The 20,066-nt window shown below is 37.0% G+C and overlaps 1 protein-coding gene across 8 annotated transcripts in view; it reads left to right on the plus strand.

The window, feature by feature from the left end:
- GPCPD1 (glycerophosphocholine phosphodiesterase 1) overlaps window positions 1-20,066 on the plus strand; it is a 53,470-nt gene that overhangs the window by 1,963 nt on the left and 31,441 nt on the right. For 6 of the 8 annotated variants that reach the window (XR_011494584.1, XM_044748731.2, XM_044748732.2 and 3 more), the window contains 4 exons: window positions 3,513-3,589; window positions 8,487-8,583; window positions 12,859-12,943; window positions 19,367-19,442. Coding sequence is in view for 7 of the 8 variants with exons in the window: in XM_044748731.2 (XP_044604666.1) it covers window positions 3,541-3,589; window positions 8,487-8,583; window positions 12,859-12,943; window positions 19,367-19,442 (307 nt within the window). In the remaining variant the exon portion in view is untranslated. Of the gene's footprint in view, window positions 1-408; window positions 538-3,512; window positions 3,590-8,486; window positions 8,584-10,737; window positions 10,773-12,858; window positions 12,944-19,366; window positions 19,443-20,066 lie in introns of those variants that run through there. The other 2 variants (XM_014828681.3, XM_070485604.1) reach the window with 2 other exon arrangements.

Consider the following 20,066-nt stretch of genomic DNA (forward strand, 5'->3'; position numbering starts at 1 on the left):
AACTCTGAAATATTTTTTAAATGTAAATTACAATGTCATGTTTTGGCTAATTGCTTGAGTCTAAAAAAGTGTTAAAATAGTGTCAAATGCTACTCAAAAATCTCAGATGATCATGCTGTTTAATATTTATCTTCAAAAAGCAAAAAATGGAGCTTATGTTTAAAAATAAAACAACCAAAAACCTGTCTCAGGAAGCGTAGCCTGTACATGACGTAATAGGTGAGTTGGTTAAATTGCATATACAGTCAGTTTACATACATAAAAATGACTAGCATTTTTCATCTTACTCTTGCTCTGTGTGTGTCTGGAAGACCTCCCCTGCCCAAGTTGGGATTTTTTTTTGCTTCTTTAGAAGAAGAGGAAGTGGTATTGGGTATGTAAATTTTGCCTTCTACAGCAGAACAGAACAGTGTTTTGTCACTACTGTTTGGTGGCAACTGGGTGCCAAAATTGTGCGCTTCAATCTTGCACCAGAATTTTGACCTCTCTCCACCATCAAGTAGACTGCTGTAGGAGCAGCTCTGCAGGCTTTTATTGGTATGGTATTAAATTGGGGGAGAGGGGTGGAAATTAAACTAGATTCTGTGACTTTTGGCAATCTGGGGAAGGTGATGCTTTGTTGACATCTGAGGAGGTTTTAGGGGATATTTTTGTGCTTGCGTATATAGCTTTGTATAGTACATTTACTGCAGCTGTTTACAGGCAAGTTACTGTACCGCTCTTTCAAGCAACCTTAAGAATGAACGCCTCGATTTTATTAATCAATTGATTTCCCTTTTATTAAATTTATGTTTCCCATTTAATGCAGAAGTTTAGAGTTAATTTTATACCAGCTGTTGATGTTAATACATAGGAATAATTACATCAGATTTCCCTAAAATTGGTTAGTTTTTTAAAATGGACAAATAGTTGAGTACCAAGTATTAATTATGTAGATGAGATTGTCCTTAGTTGAGAACTGTGGCAGTAAACACTGGGTGAAAGTACGAGCTATAGGTTGAGATTAACTGAAGCTGGTTATTCACCAGTTTTGCTGGATGATGGGGCTTTTTGCTGTGTCTCAGAATTAACTCAATAACTAAAAGCCAAGCTTTTTTGCTAGCCTTAAGGTTTCTCTTGATATAATATAGATAAACGTAAGATTGCCGTGCTTCAGTGAACTGTTTTACTTATTAGACGAAATATTTGTACTCTTAGGGTTATACTCAGATTCATATCAGATGTCTTGTTAAAAGACAACTATTAAGATGTTTGGATAATGATAGGTTAATGGGAGGGTAACAATCCAAAGCTATTTTTAGATTTAGACCTTTATTTGTCAGTGCTAGAACTGGATGTATATACTTTAAATAGATCATGTTTACTCTTAGACACAGAAAGTAGATTAAGGTGTCTTAGAAGTGATTTTGATCAAGGACAGGTTTTCTCCAGTACAGTCTTGGGTTTTCTAACTGAAATGATAGAGTTGCCAAATAGGGAATTCTTTATCCAAGTGACATGAAACCACATTGACTGGTGGTCTTGCTTAATATATATATTCAACGTTTATATTTTATAATCGATGTAAGTGGGATGATACGTAGTTTAGAGCTAACAGTGAGCCTGGACTCTGGATCCTCATAGCAGCCCCCTGTGGGTAGATATTCCAGATCAGGTTTCTCAGCCTCAGCCCGATTCATATTTGGAGCTGCACAGTTATTTGTGGAGAGCTGTTCTGTGCGTTGTATGGTGTTTAGCAACGCTTTTGGCCCCTACTCCATAGATGTCAGGAGCCTCGCCCCCAATTGTGACAACAGAAATGTCTCCTGACATTGCCGACTATCCCTTGGAGGGCAAAATTGCCTCCAGTGAGAACTCCTCCTATAGATCTATCTGCCTTGACTCAGAAGTGTGGTTAACTGGGTATTAGTCTTCATTAAATGACGTTTGTAGAGTTGTGCATATGTTCATGGGAGGGGAAGGGAGCAGAAGGAAATAAAGGAGGAATGAATAGTTATGAAAAGTACTTTAGGATTTTTTTTAAATGAATGTATGAATGCAAATAAAATTTAAGTTGGTAAATTAATGGAAATGATACAGAGTAAAGACATGATTGGAATTCTTTTGAAAACATTGGTGGATTGGCATGCAAAAGTTTTTTGGGGGTATTGGAGAAGTTATGTAGAATATGATGTAACCTCTTGTGGAGTATGTGTTCTTTCTATATTTAAATTATATGACCTTGAGAATTGACACACATATATATATTTTTTTTAAAGATTGGCACCTGAACTAACAACTGTTGCCAATCTTCTTTTTTTTCTTCTTTTTTCCTTTTTTTTCTGCTTTTTCTCCCCAAATCCCCCCAGTACATAGTTGTATATTTTAGTTGTGGGTCCTTCTAGTTGTGGCATGTGGGACACTGCCTCAACGTGGTCTGACGAGCGGTGCCATGTCCGCGCCCAGGCTCCCCACCGGCGAAACCTGGGGCCGCCAAAGCGGGGCGTGCGAACTTAACCACTCGGCTATGGGGCCGGCCCCCTTAATGTATATTTTTAAAAATAATTTATTTCCTATCTTCCCTTAGGTACTTAAATTAGGGGATGGTAAACAGGTTGGTTTGGCTGGTAAAAACAGGAAAGAAATGAAAAGTCAACTAGAGAGAAAATGTGGATAAGTGGTCAAGGACATCACAGGCTTAGGGGTTTAGATTTCTACAAGTAACCAAAATGATTCTAAGCTGAGGACATGAGGAAGAATATTCTAATTGATAAAATGTGTTATTAGGGAGAGATTTCGAAGCCAAAGTAGAGGGAGAAGACTTAGGGTTTTGAGTGAAGTTCAAACTTTAGAAAGAAAGGCATGTATATAAGATCAATTAGAATCACAGGATTTGGTAATAGATTGCAGAGTTGAGACTCTAAATTCGAGTCTACAGAACTGAGTAGTGATGGTCTTGTGGTCAATTAAGAGTAAATCTGGGAAGAGTGATTTATGGGCGAAGGGTTTTTAAGTCATTACATTACTTTAGAAGCACATTCTCAAACTGTTGCAGAACACAGCTAGTTTGTTTCAGTGGATGGTGCTTAAGTTCTTTGAGTGTTTTCTTGTTATGAAAGTTGAAACCTTTTGTGTGTGTGTGAGGAAGATTGGATCTGAGCTAACATCTGTGCCAATATTCCTCTAGTTTTTGTATGTGGGATGCTGCCACAGCATGGCTTGATGAATGGTGCATGGGTCTGCACCTGGGATATCAACCCACAGACCCCTGGCTGCTGAAGCGGAAAGTGTGAAACCAACCACTACACCACTGGGCTGGCCTGAAACCTTTTTAAAGTAGAAGTCCTCTCTTGAGCCAAGCTTTTTTCTATCTATAGTAGTTTTTGGGTTTTTTATATGTAATGTTTCTGAAATCTTTGCTACAGTTGAGATTCATTTTTGGCTTTTTTGCTTTTTAACTTGTTTCTTGGTGGTAGCTGTCTGGAGTTGATATTTTCATGTACTGTAAATGACGTCTTTTCTTTTTCTTCTAGCACGACATTGTAAAATAAATCTATCAGAATGACACCTTCTCAGGTTACCTTTGAAATAAGAGGAACACTTTTACCAGGTATTGTAAAGTTTTACTTTTATTTTATTTATTTAATTTATTTTTTTATTGAGTTCATAATAATTTACATAGTTGTGAAATTTCAGTTGTATGTATTTTTTGTCTGTCACCACACAAGTGCTCCCCTTTACTCCCTGTGCCCTCCCCCCATCTCCCTCTCCTGGTAACGACTGAACTGTTTTCTTTGTCCACGTGTTTGTTTATATTCCACATGTGGGTGAAATTATATGGTGTTTGTCTTTCTCCATCTGGTTTATTTGCTTAGCATAATACCCTCCAGGTCCATCCATATTGTTGCAAATGGGATGATTTTGTCTTTTTTTTATGGGCTGAGTAGTATTCCATTGTGTGTGTGTGTGTGTATACATATATATACACACACCACATTTTCTTTATCCAATCATTGGATGATGGGCATTTGGATTGTTTCCATGTCTTGGCTATTGTGAATAGTGCTGCAATGAACATAGGGGTGCACATGTTACTTTGGATTGTTGATTTCAAGTTGTTTGGGTAGATACCCAGTAGTGGGATAGCTGGGTCATATGGTATTTCTGTTTTTAGTTTTTTGAGGAATCTTCATACTGTTTTCCATAGTGGCTGCACCAGTTTGCATTCCCACCAGTGGTGTATGAGTGTTCCCTTTTCTCCACATCCTCTCCAACATTTACTGTTTTTTGTCTTGGTAATTATAGCCATTCTGACTGGTATAAGGAGATATCTCATTGTAGTTTTGATTTGCATTTCCCTAATGATTAGTGATGTTGAGCATCTTTTCATGTGTCTGTTGGCCGTCAGTATATCTTCCTTGGAAAAGTGTCTGTTCATATCTTCTGCCCATTTTTTAATTGGGTTGTTTTTTGTTGTTATTGAGTTGTGTGAATTCTTTATATACTTTGGAGATCAACCCCTTGTCTGATAAATGGTTTGCAAATATTTCCTCCCAGTTAGTGGGTTGTCTTTCCATTTTGTTCATGGTTTCCTTTGCTTTGCAGAAGCTTTTTAGTCTGATGTTGTTCCATTTGTTAACTTTTTCTTTAGTTTCTGTTATCCTAGAAGACGTGGTATTTGAAAAGATATGGCTAAGACCAATGTCAAAGAGTGTACTGCCTATATTTTCTTCTAGATTTTTTATAGTTTCAGTTCTTAGATTCACATCTTTAATCCATTTAGAGTTAATTTTTGTGTATGGTGAAAGATAATGGTCTACTTTCATTCTTTTGCATGTACCTGTCCAATTTTCCCAACGCTGTATATTGAAGAGACTTTCCTTTGTCCATTGTATGTTCTTGGCTCCTTTGTCAAAGATTAACTGTCCATAGATGTATGGTAAAGTTTTACTTTTAAAATAATTTTTTAAATTAAATGAGCATTTTTCTTATCTGGAGTAACTTAAATATGAAGTTATTAGAGTGGGCCTGATTTTTATATGAAAATTTTTTTTAGAGCTTTCCCAATATCAGAAATATGCTTAGAGCATAGTAAACTCAAGAAAAAAAATACCTCCCTAATAGTGTCTTCCAAGAAAGCTGTGAATTTATTTAGTTTTGCACAGGACAAAGATAGTTGGGCTATGATTTTTAAGTAGTGTGAAAATGAGGACTGGGCCCATGGCCTAGTAGTTAAGTTCAGTGTGCTTCACTGGCCTGGATTCGATTCCCAGACACAGACCTACACCACTTGTCAGCAGCCATGCTGTGGTGGCAACCGACATATGAAATAGAGGAAGACTGGCACAGATGTTAGCTCAGGGCAAATCTTCCTCAAGCACAAAAGAGGAAGATTGGCAACAGATCTTAGTTTAGGGCAAATCTTCCTCAGCAAAAAAAAAAAACAAAAGAAAAAGGGAAGTTTTGCTAGTGCAAAAAGTTGGTGAAATATTTGGCTAAAATAACTTTGTCCCCACTTGTAAATATTTTTTTTATCTTCATTGTATTTTTTGCTGTCTACTAAAGCAGGGTGAAATAATTTTAGTGTAAAATAGCATATCAAAACAGTATCACACCTGAGGGCTGGCCTGGTGGCGTAGTGGTTAAGTTCACACACTTTGCTTCAGTGGCTGGATTCACTAGTTCAGATCCTGGGTGCAGACCTACACACCGCTCACCAAGTGATTCTGTGGTGGCATTCCACATACAAAATAGAGGAAGACTGGCACAGATGTTAGCTCAGGGCCAGTCTTTCTCATCAAAAGCAAAATGAAACAGGATCACACCTGGGTTATGTGCCTCCTTGTTAAATATGCTCTGGCTGTACTGGCCACTTCCTCAGATCTGCTGCAGTCTTTCCCTCCTTTGGGACTCACTCAAATTGTTTCCTCTGCCTGATTCTGTGCCCTTCTCCCTCCGTTGCTCCACCTCCCACATTCAACTAGGTTAGAGTCCCTGTGAAATTCAAGGTTCTGAGACTTTTTGGAGCACCTCTTACAGGCTTTATGGAATTATTTGAGTAATTTTATTTGTGGATAGATCGTAAGCTCTGTGAAAACATGGACTTTGTCTTGTTTATGCTGAATTTCTGCACCCAGGACAGTGCTTGACTCAGAGCAGGGGTAAATATGTGTTCAAAGAATGAACGAATGATTCACTCTATATCCAGCAGCATCTTTGTTCTAGCAGCCATCACAGCAGTTGACAGAATGTGTGTGTATCCAAGTTCAAATTCTTAGCCAAGATGCTCTGGAATAGTTCCACGTCTGGGCAAGATTCTGCAGATTGAAGATTGCTAGTCAGCTGGTGGGTTGGCTCCCTTGGGTGAGGTGCTCACCTCCAGTCCAGTGTGCAGCCTCTTCTGTGGATGGGAGACTGCACAACTATATTGTACCCTTTTTGGGAGTTGTACACAGGCAATTTAAAGTAGAAGGAGCTGGCCATGTCAGACAAATGGGCTGACCACACAATTAGCCACAGAACGGTCAGCTTGACAAGGGGAACTCTCGTTCTCAGGGACCAGAGGGAAGATAATGGTGGATATGAATGTAGATGAATCTGTAGGTGGGAAGGAGAGGAGGTAGAGAGACAGGGAGGGGATGTGAGGGGGGACTTCCCTCCACCCCTTGATTTCCTCAGCAAAGCAGGAGGAAGCCTTCTCTGCTAAATGTGGAGAGAGTAGGGAGTGCAGAGTGGGGTGACGTTAGATGGAACAAGTCAAAAGAATATGTGGGGGTGCTATTTGCAGATCCGTTTAGTTATCATTCAAGTCTTTATAATCTTTTATAAATAAAAGCCAATTAAAGAAAGATCTGTTTGTTCTAGTAGGAAGTTTCCCTTTTTTCCCTCATAGAAGCCATATTCAAAGGCAGTCAGCAGGAAGACAAAGTAACATTGCAGGAGGGAATTGTTAAAAGGCAGGAGAACTTAGAGGAGAAAAGTGAACCACCCATTGTCCAAGTTTCACTTTTTCCATTCGGGGTACCTGTTCTTTTTTAAAAAAATTAATATTTATTTTTTTTAGTGAGGTAACATTGGTTTATAACATTATATAAGTTTAAGGTGTACATCATTATATTTCGATTTCCATGTATACTACATCATGTTTAATACCCAGAGACTAATTACCATGCGTCACCATACACACGTGCCCAGTCACCCCTTTCACTCTCCTCCCTGTGGGGTACATATTCTTTCTGGAGCAAAGAGTAGCTGCTGTTTTATTTGTGGATAAGAAATAATTGACTCCATGAAAAAGTTTTAGTGAGACTCCACAATGGGCCCAAATTAGTGATTTTATGGTAATCTACTTTGAGCTGAGAGCCATAATATATGCTATACATATGCATAGCAACACCTTGGGAATGAATATTTGTGCCTTGTATAGTGACAGTGTTTATCCTTTTTTTAAAATCAGAAAACATAGTGATAACAAGTTATTGCAAAAAAAATGTGGTTACTTTAAAGGATTGGTGAGTATTTTGACATGAAATTTGTCTGTATAACCACCCTATGCTTCACACGCATGTATTTAGAGCCCTGAAAGCTCCTGAATGACTACCACACTTGGATTTTGATTAAGTTTTAGACAGTCCATGCTTACAAAATGCTCATGCAGGTGGCCAAAGCCAACTATAATTCTAGTCTTGCTAAAGTAGTGCCTAAAGCTTGGAAGCCAAGCCACTCTCGGAATGTGGAGAAGTTTGTCTTGAACTTTGTTCATTTGGGCTCAGTTTGTTATCTTTTTCTTTATGAATTTTAATTATAGTAATTCAGGATGTGTTGATATATAAGTCAAAGACTTCTGCATTCTTATATCCAAGAAGTTGTAGACTTGCTAAATATACAAAATTTAGCAAATGTAGGTGACATTTATATGTTGGTTTGTCTATTGATGAGAAGTGTTCAGATGAAATGATAGTCATTATTTTACTAGGGAATACTAGGTTTTTAACTATATAAGTCTTTGTTTGGGGGACTGTTTTTGTTGTTATATTGCTTCTGTCCCAATGATAATTTTCTTGATCTTTAGCTTATTAATAGCTCCTGTTTGAGTTCCTGGAAAACATCAGTTACTATGTCTCTAGAATACTTATGCGCATTTAGCATTTTGCCCCTTTAAATTGGAAGCTGCCTTGAGGGCAGGGACTGTGGTTTGATCACTTTGTCTTCTTGGTGCTTGTTATTGGTTCAATAAGTAGTTGAACAAATGAAGAAAAGTCCATCCCTCCACATCCCTCCTTACTCTAGCTTTAGCTCTGTAAAAGTGGGTCAAGTTAATAACGCGGGGGCTAAGTATGGTACCTGGGTCCAAACCCACATCTCTAGTGAGATTCCTCCATCTCTGCTACAGGGGACTCTGCTTCCAATTGAACTAATGCAATTGACTGCTCTTTTCTGGCTTCCTAGAACTAAAATCTGAAACGCTCCTACTTGTCCCGCTGTAACTGGTTGTTCTGTTTTCTCAGGAGAAGTTTTTGCAATATGTGGAAGCTGTGATGCTTTGGGGAACTGGAGTCCTCAAAATGCCGTGGCTCTTCTTCCAGAGAATGAGACAGGTGAAAGGTAAGCATGGGAATGTCAGGTTACAGACTCATTGTGACACTCAGATTATAAGTGTGGGGGATTCTAAGATAACTTGATACAGTTTTCTTCTTTTAGTTTTAGTTTTTATCACAGTTAACACATGTGCGTAAAGAGTGAAATAGTTTTACAAAATTAGTTGTGGGGAAACAAGTTCCTGTCTTCCTCAATTTCCAACTCTCACACACATTTTCAACTCTTAGCTGGTTCTTTTGGTGTTTACCAACGTATTTCTAAATAACAGGCTTACATTGGTATATCTCATTTAAAAAAAAAAACTTTTAGGCATTATCTTTTGACTTCTCAGTACATATTCTTAATAAAAGATTTTATTTTTGCTTTAGCCTATAAAATAATATTCTTGAGATCTACATAGTGTTTATTAAAAGTAGCAGAGGGGGCCTGTCCCGTGGCCTAGTGGTTAAGTTCGTGTGCTCTGCTTCGGCGGCCCAGGGTTTTGCCAGTTTGGATCCTGGGTGTGGACATGGCACTTCTCATTAGGCCATGTTGAGGTGGTGTACCACATGCCACAACTAGAAGGACCCACAACTAAAATATACAACTATGTACTTGGGGGGTTTGGGGAGAAAAAGCAGGGAAAAAAAAATAAAAGATTGGCAACAGTTGTTAGCTCAGGTGCCAATCTTTAAAAAACATAAATAAATAAAAGTAGCAGAGAGTGAAAAAAAAAAAGTAGCAGAGAGTGGAATACACCCTAAGATATCTTAGCTAAAGTAGTTAAGTGAGTTCACTACGGACATTAAGTACAGCACTAAACTTAGCATGGATGTGTTGGTGCATTGTGCTGAGGAAAGGAGGATCTGAGTGCCGATTTCAGTTCTGCAGTTAACTGTGATCTTGAGCAGATCTAACACCTCTAGGCCTCGGTTAGCTCATCTACTCGGTAAAGGGGTAGGATAGAATCAGTGACTGTCAGCAAAGGTGGTACTGCTCCACTTGGGGATATTTGGAAGTGTTATGGGTTGTCAAGATGTATGTGGGGGGGTCGGCCTGGTGGTGCAGCGGTTAAGTGCGCACGTTCTGCTTTGGTGGCATGGGGTTCGCCAATTTGGATCTCAGTTGCGGACATGGCACTGCCTGGCACGCCATGTTTTGGTAGGCGTCCCACATATAACGTAGAGGAAAATGGGCACGGATGTTAGCTCAGGGCCAGTCTTGCTCAGCGAGAAGAGGAGAATTGGCAGGAGTTAGCTCAGGGCTAATCTTCCTCAAAAAAAAGATGTATGTGGGGAGGGGCAGGAGTAAGGAGAGCTTCAGATCCTGAATAGTATACAAATACATGCAGTGCCCCTAGCGAGAAACACCAGATTAGGTGATTATTAAACTCAAATTCTGTTTTCCTGTAGCACAGTGCTACTAAAAATGGCTACACATATGGCTGTGGACCAGTGCTAGACAAAAAACTTTTTTCTCCATGCATGATGTGAGAAATACAAAAACTGAGAGGAAGCATTTAGAAATATTTATAGCAATTTGACATTGGTGGGATATCCATGCATGTCATGGTGGACACATCTCATTGAACTGGGTACATGGGCCAGAAGTGTTGGTCACAGGACAGGTCAGGTAAAACAAGCAAGCAAACAAAAACTGGTCCTTCCCAGCAGATGGTTTGAGGAGTACTGATGGCAAAGCCAAGGACAACAAGACAAGCAAAACTGTGCCATGATGTGGGCTAAGGAAAAGAAAACCAACAAGAAACGTTCATGGAACTCCCTTTTGCACATTTGTCATTAGTGTGACACATTTTCTCAGCCAATTCTCATCTTTTTTTATAAGTAAAGTTCTATAGATAAATGATAGTGGGATCATGGAGGAATGAGATTTTTATTCCCTTCAAATGGCTATCTTTTCCTTGATTTTCAGATCAGCCACTCCTGTCTGAAGTGAAACCTCATGTCTTTCTGAACTTGTTCCTAAAACACACCTCTGCTCTGAACTCTTGAGCTGCCCTGTCACCTGTCTGAAGTCCATTTCAGCCAACCTGGTCAAAGTGATGTGAACAGAATGAGATAAAACTTAACTACTTGACCTTAGGGGCCCGCCACTTTTACATTGCTGATGTACACTGAAATATCCCTGATTCATATATGGCAGATAAACAGTGCTCCACAAGGAGAAAGGAAGTAGATGAGACAAAAGGCAAACAAGTCTGTCCTTGGTCAACATTCTCGTGTTTTAGAATTGTGTTTCTTTGGGATTTCAGTGTGCTCTGCATCTGGGTCCTCTGTGCCTCTTTTTCACCGAGTCTCTGAAGCCTCTCCATACCTATGGGCTTGTGATGACAAGAGCTCTGTTGGATCTTTTTTTCTACTTATAGATAATTTGAAGATCGTGGTATTGTTTCCTAATGCAGAATATGTGGGTCATTTCTGCTTTTATTTGCCCCCCCTGTAGATTTTATGGTATTTTGGGGGAAGATATGAAGGTGATTCAAAATCAGGCAGTGCAGTAAATCTCACTGCCCCTCCTTCCTCTTTTTTCTTAAATCTTAGCAGGTTTTGTTCATTCTTGACCTCACTGAACACTTGTGCTTCATTTTTAACTTTGCTGCGTTTGCTTAGAGAAGTGGAGTAAGAAAGACTCGTTGCTTTGCTCTCTGCATCTCTTCGTTTAGTGGTTCTTAACCAGGGGTGCACGTTAGAATCACTTATGAGCGCTTTAAAAAAATACACATGCCTAGTAGACTCTCCTGCTGGAGACTGAGAAATAGTGCATGAGAGAGAGGCCCCAGCGTGTTTCTCAAAGCTTCCCACTAATTCTGTGCACATCTGGGGCCAGTTTCACATACTCTGCTAGACTGTTTTCTAGATGAAATAGTGTTGGAAATTTACCATTTTTTTTGTAGCAGAGATGGGAAATAAGTTTCACCTCAGAGTTAGTAGAGTCTATCTGGAGCCCTGTGTTGAAGAGGATTCTGAGGCTTATCAAGGAAAAGCAGTAGGGGCACATGTGCCAAGCCTCTGCTGTCCTTGCTTTGCAGCTGTGATTCCCCACCAGCCACGTACAGTACATCTGGATGCCCCGTGAGGTTGTATCAGACTCCAGCCCAGGCCTGTGACATCAGAGTCTCTCAGGGGGGAGCCAGGGCATACCAGGTTAATCTGATTGTTGAAGCTAGGACCATGGGTGACAGCCAGTTCTGGATCTTTTGTTAGGAACCAGGATTGAGTCAGAGTGAGAATAACACCCTAAAACCTATTTTGTCAGAGCCAGGTGGGGAGTAGTGCTAGCTGTCTAGTATCATGGAAGAGCATTTGGAGCTGCCACTGAATCACTGAACTATTCATGCTTAATTAATGTTGGGTAATGGTCTATGACAGTGGTTCTCAAACTGAAGTGTTCATCATCAGAGTCACCTAGAAGCTTGTTAAATTACTGATTGCTGGGCCCCACCCCCAGAGTTTCTAACTCAGTAGGTCTAGGTGTGGCCTGATAATTTGCATTGCTAAAGAGCTCCAAGTTGGTAATAATGGTCCTGGGACCACATTTTGGATACCAGTGGTCCATAATTTGCAGCTAAAAAATCAGTTATAATCATGAATTTTAGTGAATTCTTTGACTTTTGAGTCTAAGCTTTAGAATAGCATTAGAATATGTTAGAATAGCGTAGTTCAGTGGAAGACACTGAGTTGAAACAAATAAGATACTGATTGCTTGGCTAGGGGAATAGCCAGAGGCTGGACAGGACAGTTAGAACAAGGAACAGTTGGGAACTTGAGTGTAACTTGCCAGCCTTGGCCCCAAAGCCTTTAGCAGCCATGTTACATCCCTTGCTAAGTGTGAAGTCAGAGAAGATTCTGACTCTGGCTTCCACTTTTGCGCTGCTTGCTGCTTCTGTTTGGAATACTTCTCTTGGCTCTTTGCATGGCTGGTTCCTTGCCATCACTTAGGTCTCAGCTCAGATAGTTCTTCCTCATTGAGGCTTCCACTCCAGAAGACTCCTCCAAAACTTCCCATCGCATCAGAAAGGTCAGATAGCTCTGCTGTGTATGTTGTGTGGTTATTAGCTTGTCTTCCCACACAAGAAAGCGGTCTTGAAGATGGAGCTCTTTCTGCCTTGTTCATCACTGTGTTCCCATTCCCCGGTGCAGATTAGGCCTCGAGGAAAATTTTGTGTATGAATAAATAACTGGTACTGGTCACAGACCTTGCTTGAGGGGTTTTATGAATTATGAAGTCCTTGTGCATTTCAGTTTGATATTGATGCTGCTGCTTTACTTTTTTTCCTCACAGCATGTTATGGAAAGCTACCATTGTACTCAGTAGAGGAGTATCTGTTCAGTATCGCTACTTCAAAGGGTGCTTTTTAGAACCAAAGGTATGTTTTCTTTATCTAGTTTCCAGTTTCTTTAGTAAACTCACTTCTTTCAAAAGCAACTAACTTAGGTTTGAAAACATTAAAAGTAAAATGAGTTTGTTTTGATTGAATAAGGAAAATAGAAGTCTAGGTTAGTAACATTTTAGTACCAAAAAGCAAGAAAGTGGCCACCTCAGAGGCAGACAGTGTCTGCAGTGGAATTTTTTAAAAGACCAATAGTAAGTATGTTCTGCAATATTCTTATCATGAAATTGGTTTCAATGATAAATGTTCTCAATAGGTGTGCATTTTCTGTAACTTTTGTAAACTAGTAACTAGTTCCAAGGGTTTCTCTTTTTGTTTCATTTTTAATCCGTATGTGGTATAAATACATTTAGAGGAGTATATAGCCAGCTTTAAGTGAGTAATTGTTTGAAAAATTTATTTCACTGCTGCCGTCTCTTAGTGGCTGCACTGTTTAACTCCTATTAAAACTGAAGTCATTCTTGGATTTTTTTCACCAATGGTGTTGATAGCCCAGGATCTTTTCTGAAGGCCTTTGGAGTATCTAGTAAATCTAAATCTGCTTGCTCACAACGATTTACTATTTGGGGATTATTTTCATGTTTAGAAAAGAAAAAAGTTGATTCTTTCCCTCTAATTTTAAAGATACTTATTTACTGAAAGGATTCTTTTCCTTCAGATTTTTACCTTTGAGCACACTTAGGCTGCCTGTGAACAAGGGCTTAGGGAGGAGTCTAGGAAGCAAAACATGCATTAGACCTTTTTAAAAGATTTCTCTCTTTGGGGTCATTGAATACTTGTTACATGTGAAAAATGCAAGCAGCCACTGTTACGTCATTCTCTTAGCCACCATTATAAAAAAGAAAATACTGACAAACCCACTTCAGCTGTCTTTTGCACTTATTACGTTTCTTAATCCAAGAATATATTATAAATACTCAGTAATTAAACTTAAATTTCATTATGGTTGATCATTGTGTTGGCTTATCTTGACAGTAGTCTCACTTTAATGACTTAAGAAAAGATCATTTATTTGGCGGAGAGGTCATATGTTGTGGCAGCGGTTTTCAGTATAAATTGAACAATTGTGTGTAGATATGTAGGTCATAGCACTCATAATATTGAAAGCTTATTTGAGGATTCTGGTATGTGAACCTTAACATGCTAACTTGTGTAGTCAACCAAATTTTACTTAAAGGGGCATTTGGACAAGAAAAATCATGAGTCCTTTGGACATAGTTTCCTAAAGTAAGACTATTGTCAACACAGGTCAAATTAAGCCAACCTATAGTATTTTTACTCTTCATTGAAAATGTAACCAAAAGCAGCAAATCAGTCCAAAATGCCTTTTTGAAAAAATTGGCAAGAAGTCTGCTTACAGTAACAAACAAGTTTTTCCCCTTGTAATACTTGCAAAAGTTTACAGTATGTGTTGGTGAGTGTGTTTCTTTGAGTAGGTGCTCTGTATCGCGTACACATGTACCGTGTGATGCAGGGGCTGCCATGGTAAGTATGTTTTTCATGGAATAGAGTAAATAGCTACATAAAACTCCATGGGTATGACTAGAGGTTTTTTTTCTTTCCCCACATGCCAGCTTAAAGTAACACTTCTTTTCTTTTAAAAGTTGGTGGCGCTTTTTAAGTGGAACAATTTTTCAGAGAAGTAATTATGAAACTTTGTCTCAATTGTGCGTTGTCAAATGACAGAACTAATGTACAAGGAATCTTAAATTGTGAAATGATGTAAATTATTGGAATATATATTTTGTGAATATAAAGAATGATAGGAAAGCAAAGTAATTATGAAAGCATTGAAAAGCTGAAATGAGTAATAAGATGAATTTTCCTGGGCCGAAAGTTTTAGGAGCTAGTTGACCCAAGCAGTTGTAGAACCTAAGCGAAAAATTTTGTCGTCTTGTCACTTGACCCTCAGACTTCAGCTTTCTCATCTATGAAATGAGGAGTTTGAACTATAGATTTCTTAGGTCCCTTCCATTGCTAAAATTTTATTGTAAATAAATAAAATTTTACATTCATATTTTCTCTTCCATATTTTATTTTTTCTGGCATATTCCTTTTAGTTTAGAAGTTAAGAGTCCTGAAAGCATTTTTCTCTTAATTTTTCACAGCTACATGTTCTCTTATACTTTGTAGAATTAGAATAAAGTGTTAATATGTTGAATTTTAAATAATTTTACAGGTGACAAATCAACATGTTATCTTATTTAAACATAGCAAACGAAGATAGTAGATATTCCTGGAATGAAAACATTGGTGTGAGTCTGCAGATAGTCCACTAATTTCACATCTTCACCAAAGATAATTTTTGAATTCATATGTAATTTAAACATTTTTAAATTCACGTCTGCCCTCTTGTGGCTGGAATTAGGGCTGTTACTTCATACTGAAATGTTAGCCAGTTTTTAATTATATTGTTTTTGAATTTTTTCCTTCATTTCAGTGGAAATACTCCTTATTTTTTAGTAACATGTTGGTTTCTAATTGTTCTAGGTGTTAATATTCATTCATTGTTAGATTCTTTACAGACTGTTACTTTGTAAATTACTTTTTAATCTCCCTTGATTTTCATTTAAATCTCTTAACAAAAGAATCATCATCTGTGATAGGCAGATAATCGTTTATTTTCAGAATGCCTAGGTTGTCATTTTGTATGGTGGTTTCTTAATATAGTAAAATTCTTCTGGAGGCCAAATATCCTCAGCTGTTACCTTCAAATCTGAACCATCTCAGAGATGTCTGATGGCCTAGCTTTCTTCACTTTACTCATTCCTAGACCATTTTTCACATCAGTCTTTTTAAAAGTAGTGATTTTTAAATAACTGTATGCCTGGTCTCTGACATCATAGATAAAAATTCCTCAGAACCCCTTTCACAGGCACATTTTTTCAAAATTGTGGAAAGAAAACAATCATTAAAATTTTAAAAGTTCACATTTACATTTTTCATGATATTTGAAAGCAGTGATACTACATGACTAGTTGATAATTTTGCTTGGTGGTTTGTTACAAAAAAAAAAAGAAAAAACACAAAAAACCTAGTCTGCATGTCGGGTAATTCTGTTTACTTCTCCCAGTGCTTGATGTAGCTGAGCTATGTCGGTAACTGTTTAAGAAAACAGTTATTATGACTGTTTGGTGGTTGGTTTTTTTTTTTTTTTTTTTGCGGAAACATAGATTCTTTTTTTGTATTTTGTTAATACATTCCAGCAATCATCTGATTTAATGTGTGCTAAATTGTGAAATAATTCTGCCAGTATTGCTAATGGAATACTGTCTTATACTGATGTTGTTACTTTTTTCTCCAAAGATCCACCTTCCACTTGACTCCAAAATGCTTAAAACTGTGGCAGCCTTTACAGAAAGGAACTATTCTTTTTTTCTAAGATCTTGAAGAATGAGTTATGACATTTGGCATATTAAAAAAGATTGCATATTTTGGAGTCACCACAGATTTTTAATTTCTCAATGCTCAAGTGTTTAATATTTTAAATTGTTTTTGTTTCTTTTTTTTAAAAGAACTTCAGTAAGCTAAAATTTAAGATTACCTTCTAAAGTTTAATAAAGTAGCCATAACAGTTTTGGAAAGTCAATATATTTTAAAACTTGGTTCATTTTTTTTTTTTTTTTTAAATATTATAACACTTCGGGGCTGGCCCCGTGGCCAAGTGGTCAAGTTCCAGCGTTCCGCTGCAGGCGGCCCAGGGTTTCGTCAGTTCAAATCCTGGGTGCGGACATGGCACTGCTCATCAAACCACGCTGAGGCGGCATCCCACATGCCACAACTAGAAGGACCCACAACTAAGAATAAACAACTGTGTACCGGGGGGTTTTGGGGAGAAAAAAGGGAAAAATAAAATCTTTAATATTATAACACTTCATGTACCAACCAACATGGATTTTTAGTGTGAATGCTAATAGACACAATTTTAATTCATCTGTTGAACCGGCCGTTTGGACTGCTCCTCAAATACAACATTCTGTTCAAACCTAGGTGGTTTTATGCTTTGACTGGTGGGTTTGTTACTAAAACAGATGAGGATGGAGTTATTAAAACTGCTTCTAAAATATGTTCCCTATCAAATATTTAATCCACAGGGCTAGTCTTACATGATTAAGTACAGATACTGCATTCAACACTTTGTAAAGTTCCCCTGACAACCTGAATTAAAACAAAAACAAACTCTCTCCTTTCCTCTACTCACCTTTTATCCCTCCTAACATTTACTATTATATTCATAGCACCTTTTCAAATCACCTTTGATTAGTAACTTTTATAATAGTGTAGATTCCTATCATCTTTGTAGCAAAGAGGATTTTTTAGGGGGGAGGGAGAAATGCTGAGGACTTGGGAGGAGTAGAGAAAGGGAATAGATGAGTTCTCTCTGGCTGCTTATTGCTAAGCTACATGATTCCTAGCATTTTATTTCATTTATTTTTTTATGCATAATTATAATATATTTAATTTTGAAATCTTAGAAGAATTTTAAAATGCAATTTTAAACTGCATTTAAAGGAAGTATGGGGTTTACTGCTGTGGTATTCTGTCGCTTAACTCTGCTCACAGCTTTGTAAATTATTTATTCATTAAAATCTTAAACATGCAGATTAACTATACCATCAATTTCCATGCTTAAAAAAAGAAAAAAGAAACATTGTTCCTATTTTTAATGTATACATTTGCATCTTTTGAGGATTAGAAAGTTTAATGATTAAAAAACAAATTTAGGAGAATGTGACAGGAAGAAGTTGTAGTAGAAGACATCTAGCGGATGTAGAATTAAATGTATCGTCTTTTTTAGTGTCACAGAAATGAAATTCACCATATTTTAACACGAGCAGTTTCACATTTACATTTTTTAACACATTTTCCCAGTCTACCAATTTATAAGTGAACCCTTATAACAAGGAAGTATTCAATTAGAGAAAATAAACATTTCCTGTATTACCCAGGATTAATGATTTGAATGAATAATGTTATTTTAGTTTTCAAACTTCAAAAGTTTGCAAATTTTGAAAACCATTTTAACCTCTGGTTGTTTGAAGTGACAGAATTATCTCGTGTTTAATTACTTTAATGTACATTACTTAATAATGTACCTAGTTTGTCACATACTTATTTTTTATCGTTTGGCACATTTATTATTAAATAGAATCAATACTGAAATCCTGTAAAATGTTATAAAAGAGTATTTAATAACATCTAAAGATGTACAATATATAGAGATAAGCTTATATGTTCCAGGCTTTCTAAGTGTATATATAATATACACCAAGAAAAGGACTTGAAGATTATGTATGAAAATGTTGCAAGTGATTATCTCTAAGTGGTGTGATAATGGGTGATGTTTGTTTTTTTCTTTTTGCTTCTCTGTATTTTACTCAATTTCTTCAGAAGACAAGTAAAGAAGAAAAAATTAAAATACCTTATAAGGTTACAGTTTGAAACTTTGCTTTGAAAATGTGTATTTAAGGGTTTTATTTTGGTACATAAGTTTAATTAGTCAAGTTTTTATTGTTTTAATAATTAAAGGAAAACGAGGAAGCATTTAATACTTCGGTCCTTTGCCGTACGCAGGGACTCTCTGGTGGTAGTTCATCCTTGTTTTTAAATTGCTGTAAATGTTATCAACAACACAGAAAGCTTTATTTTCTTTTTTAGTTAGAGAACTTGACAGCAGAAGACAGTGTTAGGAATTGTCACACTGTATGGATTTATAAGCTCTAAAGCCTAAGAGTAAAACTGGATGTTAGTTCCCATTTTATCAAACTTGTTCTTCAAACTTGTCCTTTCTTTTAGGGTTTCCTGCACTCTTTAGAAACACTGGTTACTATGATATGAGAAATACGATGTTCTCCTGTTGTCTACTTAACTATTCTTAAATATATATATAATAAGGAACTTTATTACGCTCTCTAGTTCCTTGCTAATTCTTCTTGAAGTACTTGTTCCTGGTGTTCTTACTATCTTAGAGTTTAGGCCTTTTCCAAACACGTGGAGAGTACTTAAGATGGATACTTCATCCAGTAATACCTCGTTGACTACTGACATAACAAACATAAAGTATATTTGGTGTTAACTTTAACTTAGGACAGAATATCAAAGATTAAAATTTCTTTGAAAAAAATTAAGTATTGTAGGCAGATTTAAGAATGGATTTAAGATGGTTTTGTGTGCCAGTTCATCTCATTTTTGATTACTGCCTCTCATTTTCTTCCAGCACTCATCATGTTTTGTGACCTGGTACATTCCTGATTTTTGACATATAGTATTGATAATTAACAAGATGAATCTCTTGGTTTCATATTTAGTATAAGACTTAGGCCACAAACATCTAATGGAGTCATGGGTAGAAAATAAGATATAAGAAATTATTGCAGACGTGTAACTTTTAAATTGCAGACTATCGGTGGTCCATGTCAAGTCATAGTTCACAAGTGGGAGACTCATCTACAACCACGATCAATAACCCCTTTAGGTATGGGCATTACTGCATCTGTTTGAGGCATATGCATAAAGTTACTAATATGCTGCACAATGGCTTAGTGGGATTTAATACATTTTTATTCTCAAGTTTAAGGTCAATGCATTGTCAGTATTAGAGATTTCACTTAGTGTATCATGGATCTTACTTCCAAAACTAAACAGTTCTTAATTGCTTTTCTTTATAAACTGTATTAGAAATGCTTGCCTAATTATTTTTATTTTCTTGGGTTAGATTAAATTATTGTGGAATTTCTTTTCATTTGGAGTAGTTACGAAGTGTATAAAATAACATTCTTTTTGACTGAGCACCCATGGCTTTACTTGCTCAGAGAACTTAGAGAATATTTGAGGAAAGAATTAATCCAAAACAAAGATTCTTAAATTTTTAATATTGAATAGTAAGATAATAGACTATTCTATTTATTCTGTGTGTTTCTTTTAAAATAGTAATTCCTTAAATAAACTTGTATGAATGAATTCAAATTTCTTGGTTGTAGCAGACGTATTTTCCTCCTAATTTACCTAACTACCCTGCTGGCTGTGTTAAAATTGATATTCAGATAGGTTTTTTTTTTTAAACGTTACTGTTTTCTTGTGCCTAAAAATGGCATTTCTC

Source organism: Equus asinus, chromosome 15 (genome assembly GCF_041296235.1).
Source record: "Equus asinus isolate D_3611 breed Donkey chromosome 15, EquAss-T2T_v2, whole genome shotgun sequence".
NCBI lineage: Eukaryota > Metazoa > Chordata > Mammalia > Perissodactyla > Equidae > Equus > Equus asinus.